We start from the raw sequence: 8,722 nt of genomic DNA on the forward strand, positions 1-8,722 counted from the left end.
TCTGGGCCCTGCGGGCAGAGGGCGTGGGAAGCACACGCTGCCCTGTGTGGGGGCCTGCGGAGGAGCAGCCTGTTTCCCGCCAGCCCACGAAATATGCTTCTTCAGCACCAAAATACAAAGCAAGTTCTCTAAGGCAAGTTTACTGGAAAAGGTCAATTTTTAATAATTTCGTATGCCTATTAGTCCCGTGTGGCCTGAAATGGCAGTGGTGAGCACCGTGTCCTTCCCAGCTCCCGGCCAGCTCCGAGTGCTCGCGGCAGCCAGGGTGGGCGGTGGCCACAGCAGCGCCGGCCCTTCAGGCCAGGAGCGCGGCCCCAGCTCGAGGGGCCGCTCGGTCACTCTAGCTGCTCCCGGCTCTGCAGGAGGAGCTGAGGTCCAGGGCTGCAGCAGGACCTTGGCTGTGGTGCAGATCGGCTCAGGGCCTTGACCCCTGCTCTGTGCAATGGCGACCACACTGCCAAGCTCAGCAAGGACCAGGGAGGCGAGGCCGGTCTGCGTGCCGAGGGTCCCGCGTCTTTCTGTCGCTCCGTTCACTTGCGGCTTTTACACGAAGTTCTTCTAACGTAGCACTTTAATTTCTCTAACAGACTTGTTCACTATTTTTGGGTGAGCTCCGGAGTGGTTGCTCTCAGGCTGACCAGAACGTACTTCGGACGTGTACGCGCTCACTTCCCACTGGAGACCCTTCTCCTCGCGTGGCCGTGGCACATAGCACATCTGGAAACATGACGCACCCAGGATGATGGCTTTATGGAACGGTAGGCCTTTTTAAGAAGCTGCCAGGGGCGCGTGGGTGGCCAGCTGGTTGGGCGTCCAGTTCATGCCCTCGGCTCGGGTCGTGATCTCAGGGTCATGGGATCGAGCCCTGCGTCGGGCTCTGTGCTATGCACAGCCTGTTGAGATTCTCTCTGCCCCTGCTGCTCATACTCTCTCTCTAAAATACATAAATCTCACACACACTAAAAAAAAAAAAAAAAAAAAAAAAGGCAGCAGCTGCCAGAGGAAAGGGCAGCAGGGGGTCAGTGCCCTTAACCCCAGATGTGTCCAAGGTCAAGTGGACACTGTCTTCTCTGAGGACAGAACCGCCTTTACCAGGGCTCTGCGTGGATGTCATTTACCGCCTGGGTCGCTCGCTCGGAGCCTGAAGAACGTCTTTCGCGTTCTTGGAAGGCAGGCCCGGCGGCAGCGAGTTCTGTTCTTGTGTATCTGGAAACATCATTCACTCAGTTTACTCTGAAACAGAGATTTGGCGGACGCGGGGGTCTTGGCCGTGGGTTTCCTTTGAGCACTCGGCCCGCGCCATCCCCGACCGTGCTCGGCTGCCAGCCTTGCCGGGTGCTCTCAGGATGGGGCCATGTTCCCGACGCTGTGGATTGCGGTGTCGGTCCCGCTGGAGCTCACCGGGCCTGCTGCTTTCTAGATGAACGTGGCGATTTTTCGGGCACCGTTTGAGTATTTTTGCTGTTCCTTTCTGCCTCCTGGGGCTCCGGGGGCACGTACCAGGTGTCCCTGCACCGCCTGGTCACCTGGGTCTCTGGGTCAGTCGAGGCCACTGGTTCTTTCTCCTGCCAGTTCACGGCAGCTGCTGAGCCTCTTGGGAGCTCTCCGCTTCAGTTCTCATGGTGTTCAGCTCCGAATCCCCACTCGGTACCTGGCGTGTGCTAATTCTCATCTCCCTGTTAATGCTGCGTGATACGCCATCGCTGTCTCTCCCTTTGCTTCCCCTTTCCTCCTTTAACCGTGCTCTCCTTTACTCTGACCCTGTGTAAAATGGCCAAGTTCAAGTCTCCTCCTGTTAAATCCAGCGCCTGGCTGTTCTGCAGCCTACTTTTCTCCTGGGGTCTGAGCCATACTTGACGGTTTCTTCGCATGTTCGGGTGGGAAACGGATCACTTCAAGGAGTGCACCACCCTGGCCACCACCGCCCGCCCCGGGACGGCAGAGACTGTATCCTGTCGCTACTGTGTGCTGGCGCTGCGCTGGGTGGGGGCAGCGCTTGTCGCCGCCCCCTGCCCCGGCCTCTCTGCTGCCTCCCAGGGCTGCAGCCTTGGGCTGGCCCACCGGCGCCGCGGCCCGCACCAGCTCTCAGCGCCGCTCCCTGTTGGCTGACTGCTCTGGGTTTTCCAGTCCCGCCATGGGATAAAGGCTTCAGAGCCTAATCCGAGCAGATGTGGCTCCTTTGGAACAGCTTCTGAGATCATCAGTGTCTGTCTGAGAGCCCTCCTGACCCACAGCCAGCCTACAGCTCAGCATGCCACCACTCCTCCCATGGGCTGTTCTCTCCCAGCGCCCGCTCTCTCGAGCGGCCCTGAACCACACACGCTGCTGCAGTCAGTCCTCCCACGGAGGGAAGGGGATGGGGCCACAGCCTGCCTCTCCCCTGGAAAACACCTCTGAGCCACAGCGCTGGTGCTGGGAGCAGGGAAAACGCCGTTTGTCTCGGACAGTTCTGGGGGTGGGGGCGGCACGCCCAGCTGTCCAAGGCCGGCTCCGTGTGGAGCCCCCACCCCACGAGCCGAGACCACCACGGGCTGCCTGCCTCCATCCTCCACAGGCCGGGCCCTCCTGAATCATCTGCCTGCTGTGTCCTCGCAGAGGGGGCTAAGGCCAGAACGTGGCTGCTGGAGAGAGCGTGGAGGAGGGATGGAGTCACAAGACCCGGTCCAGCTTTCCCGGACGGCTCCCCGGTGTGCGCACTCCCTTCTCCAGCCGCGCTGTCCAGACACCCTGGCAGCCGGTGGGGCCTGTGGGACTGGGACCCGGCCCGAAGGACGGGAGCAGAAGTGATGCGTGCCAGCGGAGGGGCCGCTCAGAGGAAGTCTGCTTCCTGCGGCTGAGGGCTGGAAGCAGCGGACACCGGGAACGGGGACAACCGTCTTGAAACACGACATGGGAGCCGCAGGTCACCAGCGGCAGAGGAGCCTGGCTCCACGTGCCGAGCTGCCGCACGACCCTGATCACCCTCCTGGACGTGCCGGCCGGAGCCGAGGCAGGCAGGCACCTGCTCTCTCCCGCCCTCGTGGACCCACTAACACCCCGAGCCGCCTTCCACCCCTCACCTGTGTTCCCGCCTCCCCAGCAGCTTCCTGCCCTTGTTGGCGAGCCCGAGCTCTCTGGAGGCAGGACAGGGGCCTGGTCTGATCGCCCTCCAGCCTCAGGCCGAGCACAGCGCCCAGCACACGGCGGGCAGCGACTACATGCCATGCTCCATGCTGACTGCGGGACGACGCGTGCGTGCGTTCACACACCAGGAAAGCCCGCGGAGGCTGGAGCCTCTGACCTCGCCTTCCCCCAGCAGCTCAGCCTGGCCCTGGGGGGCAGTGGCGGCGGCTCCCGTTTGCCCCAAATTCTGCTTCCTGCACACCCCGGGAAAGCTCAGCCTGCATGGCCACCTACCCCTGCCTCTACCCCATCCCTGCACGGTCACCTCTGACTCCAGGGGCCCTGAGCTGCCTCCAAAGGCTCTGCCTTCTGGCCCAGGAAAGACCAGCCAGGAGGGGGTGCGAGAATGTCCCAAAGGGATGGAGAAGCCTCCCAGACACCGTACCGCGGACCCTTCCGCCAGGGCCAAGTGCTCATGGCAGACGTGCAATCCAGGCCTCCTGAAGGTGCCTCCGAGGTGACCGGAGAGGAAGGAAGGGGGGATTGGTCCCACCCGGCTCCGCTTTCACAGCCAGCCTAGTTGGGCTCCACCCAGAACTACTTGGGAAAAAGAATTCTGAGGCGAAAGCATTCTGACCACCTGAGCCCGAGGCACCGGGCAGGAAGAGCCGAGCGAAGTGGCTGGGAGGGGCTCTCGGGGGACAGGTGGGTGCAGAGGTCTCGGGCAGGAGCGCAGGAGTGTGGCGTGGCGGGACGGGGTGGAGGCGTACACCTGCAGCCGGGCCACACAGCTCAGCAGACGGCCTCGCTGGGCCCTGGGCCTCTGCCAGCACCCTCGTGGGGCCCCACAGCTGGCTGCAGCCCCGGGCACCTCGCTCCACCCGAGGCCTCCGGGGGAGACCCATCTGACGGGGGGCAGACCCTGCTCTGCCCCAGGGCCTCCCGAGCAGCAGGAGGGTTCAAGCTGGCGCCGTGCTCTGGCTGCCTGTGGAAGGAGCGCCCTGAGGACAGACACCCCTCAGGCCGTCCGGTGACAAGCATTTATTGATTGGCCACAAATCGGCCAGAACGGGGGCAGGTCGCGAATCCATGGCCTGGGGTCTAAGGTCTGACGGGACAAAGCCTCCACGGAGGACCCAGGAGCCCCACGTGTCCTGCCCCTCCCCCGGCCGCACGCAGCCAGCAGAGTCCTGCTGCTCGAGAAGCACGCTAGGTTGCCGGGGACAGCTGCTCGGTGTCCGCTCGGTGTCTGTCCGCCTCTCCGGACCGCCACGACCGCTGTGAGGGCAGGCACACCGGGGACTCCCGACACCTCACGTCCCGTGACACCACAAGCAGCTGCAATTCAACAGCACGGGGCCACACGAGTCCGCACAGGTGCACAGATGTCACCCAGGCGCAGGGAGGAAAGGGCGCGACGGCAGCCCAGCCCAAAGACTCCACAGCGACACTCTGACAACGGCCTCGCTTGGTTCCCGATCTTCACACGCGCATGTGGAGCAGGAAGCACGCACGTCCACAGGGTGGCACCGTGGCAACGACCGTCGCCTCGTGCTTGGGAAGACGCACACACGGCAGAGGACAGGCCATGAAGCACGCGCTGCATCCCCTTGACTGCGGGTGGGCGCCCCAGCAGGCAGGGGAACAAAATCTACCGGCCGGCTGGGCGGCCAGGCCGGAACCCGAGGGCGCAGCGGTGAAAGAAAATACAATGTCGCAGCCCCCAACGTGCGCCAAGGAGGGTGCATGTGGTGTTTCTGGCCGCCGCCAGGCATGGCTCCGGGCCAGTCACAGCTACAGGCGGCGGGAGCCATTGGAGGCGCCACCAAGTCTTCCCACAAGCAAGCCGTGCGGCCGGCCCGTCCCCGCGCGGGGTACTGCGGCGTGAACAGCCGAACACAGAAATTCAAACACGTCTGGAAATGTAGACAGCCTGTTTTACGCGCTGTGCGTGCGCGCCTAAGATTCAATTCTGAACGCCTCAGGAAAATCCGGTAACATGCAGGCGTGAGTGCGAACTCCTGCGGAACATGAGGCATCACACTACAGAGTGGACTAGGGACCAGGGCACTAAACATGCCCACAGTGCACCATGGCCCCCCTCGGGGCAACAAGAGGCCCGGGCAGACAGTCCTGCTTGTGCCAACTCCGTGTGCGGCCCCCACATGCTAGGTCCCAGCCCAAGGGGTGAGACCTCCTGGCAACAGGGAGGAACTTTCAGGAGGCTGGCGCAGCTGAGTGAGTTCGTGGCTCAAACGATGACCCACCACATATAAAGCCTCAAGCAGGGGCGCCCACCTGACACAGGGACTGCCGCCACGCCACAGACCGAGCCCCGAGGGGAGGGCGGGGTAGGCCGGGGAAATGCTAGCCCCGGCAGGTGGCCACAGGTACTGCCATCTGATGGCCCGACAGCCGGTTTTCCTCCTCCTGGATGGACAGACTTCTCCACCCACACACACAGCCGTGAACACGAGGCCAGAATCTGCCTGGCAGGGTCCTGGCTTCTGGCCATGGGACACTCCAGTTGGCTTCAGGTGTGGGGGACCCTTCCGGAGCGGCTGCTCACATTCACGTGGCAGGACAGAAAACACGGTAAGCCCGTGATGAACCGGACGCACGGGGATGGGCCGTCCCGAGGGCCGAGAGCCCACACCGGGTGCCCCGACCTCCTGGACCAGCCCTGGCCCGCAAGCGAGGGCCGCGCTGACGTCAGTGCTCGCCCACCGTGGAGGAGCAAGGCGGAGGGGAGGCCTCCTGGGAGGCCTCGAGTTTGACCACGGCTCTGAGGGCCACACGCCGCCGCTTCACCTGCCTCTGTCTCGTGAACACGGAGCGTAGGGCGCGCAGCTGCCCCACTTCCTGCTCTGTGAAGCACGGCTGGCCCTCGGCGAAGCGGATCACGGCGTCAAAGGACAAGGCAGCCTGCTCCCAGGCCGCCTCATCGCCGTCCTTCTCGGCCTGCTCCGGGTTCCCCGCAGCCAGGGCCGGGGCCTCCCTGCCCGCACATCCCGGCCCGCCCCTCTCAGCGGCCGCGCCCTGGGGAAGCCGGCTGCCAGGGTGGGCTGGGGCCTCTCTCCCCAGCTCCAGAATGTGCGCGAAAGTCTGATGGTGAGGCTTCGCCCGGAGGCGCTCCGGCTCTTCCTCGGAAGACGAGCCCTCGCCGAACGTGACCGCGGGCCACAGCTTCCTCCATGCCCGGCTGAAGACGTCGCCGGGCACAGCGCTCCAGGCGCAGGCTACGTTGAAGACGGCGTCGTTCATGCTGTAGCGGGGGTGGCAGGCCTGCAGCGGGACGGGGGGGCTGATGAAGTGCCTCATGAAATCTCTCCGGATGCCCTGGTCCATGGGCTGAATCAACGAGGTGACGCTGGCGGGCAGGAAGATAGTGAAGATGTTCCCGGAGGCCAACTCGGACTCCTGCGGGCGGGCGCGGGCGTTGTCGAGCAGCAGAATGGCTTTGCCGTCCTCGGGCAGACCCGCCGCTCGGAAGTGCTCCTTCACCGACGGAACGAAGATATGATGGAACCAGTCAGAAAAAATCTCCTTGTCCACCCACGCGTTACCCTGGGCCTTGTAGGCGACGGGCAGGTGCTGAATGCCCCCAAAGGCCCGTGCGCCGCCGCCTTTCCCGATCACCAAGGGCTTGATCTTGTGGGAGCCGGTGGCGTTGGCGCACATGAGGACGGTCAGCCTGTCCTTGCTCTGCTTCATGCCAGGCACAGGCCCACCTTCCAGGCTGGGATCTGGCAGGCGCCGCCAGAAGAGGCCGGTCTCATCAGCGTTGTAAACCTGCTCGGGGGACAGGCCGTGCTCGGCCGTGAGGCTCCGGAAAAACCCACAGAACTGCTCCGCTGCTCGGTGGTCGGCCACCTGTTTCTCGCTGGACGCATCCAGCTTCTTAATGCCGTGTCTGGCCTTAAAACGCCAGAGCCACCCGCCAGAAAACACGCAGGGCTCTGTTAACTGCATCTGTTCATAGAAGTCCTTGGCCTTCTCGATGAGCATGGGGCCTGAGACGGGCACGCCCTCGGCCCGCTTCCCCAGGAACCACTCGTACAGGACGCGGTCCAGGTGCTCGAGCTTGGGCGTGTGCAGGGTGCGTCGCTGCTCCAGGGCCTTATTGGAGTCCGAGTTGGCGAAGAAGCGGAGCAGCTGCGCCTTGTGGGCCTTGATGTCGTACAGGGTGGACATGCCCACGTTGTACTCCTGCATCAGCACCTTCCTGCTCTCCCCCTTCTCCAGGCGCGTGCAGATGTCGATCTTCTCCTTCAAGGTCAGCACCACCCTCTTGCGCTTCTCCCCTGGGCTCCGCCCGGCAGCCTGCTTGGAGGCCATGGGCGGGGGGGCTTGTCCCCAGGGGCTGGGGCAGACACACGTGGGGGGGTCCTGGCAGACTCCTTGCCTCTCCTCCCCCTTTCCTCCGCTCCCTCACTTGCCTGTCCCGTTCCACTGATCCCGAACCACCAGGAGCCACAGTTCCTCCTTTGATCCCCCGTTCGTGCTAGTGATATTGCCGCCTCCCGGCCTCTCTGCAGGAGCGATGACTAGTGTCACACAGTCCCTGGATGTGTCCACATTGTTGGAACCTCTGGCCTTCTCTGAGGGGGACGGTGGCCACTCCTCCCTTCAAACATGGACCACAGAGTAGAGGGGTCCTGGGAGCTGGCTTGTGGTTAATCGAGGCTGTACTGTCTGTGCTGGGGACGCCTCTCCAGGCTCACGGTGCTGTCTCACACCGTGCTTTAGGAACTGGAAAGCAGAACAGGGGGAGAAAGAATGTCACGGACTGTGGGCCTGGGCCACCTGGAAGCACGCCCTCACCACCTCAGGCGTGCAGAGAAGCTGCAGCAGAAACCACAGTGCTGTAGGGCGACCAACACTGGGAGCTGGCCTGAGTGGCGCAGCGTCAGGGAGGCCGCCCAGCTGGGCACGTGGGCCCTTTCCAGCGACCTCTCGGTCATCACAGCACCTTCAGGCTACACAACTCCATCCTCTCCTAACCCTTTCCCACACACCCCGCCCCCTCCCTGCACCGCTGAGCAGACTCGTGGGGCAGAGCAGAGGCACCCTTGCTGGATCCCTCAGGAATCACATTCCCGCCACGCTTCGCCTGCTAAGACACCAACATCCTCTGGCCTGTGAGGAGTCAAGGGCTGTTGCCCTGAAGTGACCGGCCCTGCTGGTCTACTCAGTGCAGTGTTTGCTGGGACGGTCCTGTCTTCTCCCTCACAGCCCGTGTCCCCTCGCTTCCTTCATGACTTGGCCGCCCGCACCTCGCCCCCTCCCACCAGGGAGAGACGGCAGATGGCCTGGGCGGCAGCTACAGCCAGCTCGCTGCCAGTCATCCCGTCCCACAACGAAAGCCATGCAGTACGCACAGGTGGGCTTTGAGCGACTCCCCCCACCCGCCTCCCACCCAAACCCTTATTTTGGCTGTGTCTTCCCACGGTGTGTGGATGCTTAGGCCACACGACTACTCATACGTGGAGCATAAAAATGTAGCCCTTTGAGACCACAACTCGAGCAAAATGACATTTATTCAAATGTAGCAAGCGCTCCGAAGACTGACTCTAGGCCTCTCACCAGCCAGCTTGGGACACGTCCTCCCCCCCCCCCC

General features: G+C 63.5%; 1 protein-coding gene across 1 annotated transcript in view; it reads right to left on the reverse strand.

Annotated features, from left to right (window-relative positions):
* Positions 1 to 4,131: 4,131 nt before the first annotated feature.
* JRK (Jrk helix-turn-helix protein) overlaps positions 4,132 to 8,722 on the reverse strand; it is a 6,042-nt gene continuing 1,451 nt past the window's right edge. Inside the window, exon 2 of the mRNA XM_040626140.1 lies at positions 4,132 to 7,854. Within this exon, the coding sequence (XP_040482074.1) occupies positions 5,815 to 7,440 (1,626 nt within the window). The 5' untranslated portion in view covers positions 7,441 to 7,854 and the 3' untranslated portion in view covers positions 4,132 to 5,814. The remainder of the gene's footprint in view (positions 7,855 to 8,722) is intronic.

Source organism: Ursus maritimus, unplaced genomic scaffold (genome assembly GCF_017311325.1).
Source record: "Ursus maritimus isolate PB19 unplaced genomic scaffold, ASM1731132v1 scaffold_9, whole genome shotgun sequence".
In the NCBI taxonomy this organism is placed as follows: Eukaryota; Metazoa; Chordata; class Mammalia; order Carnivora; family Ursidae; genus Ursus; species Ursus maritimus.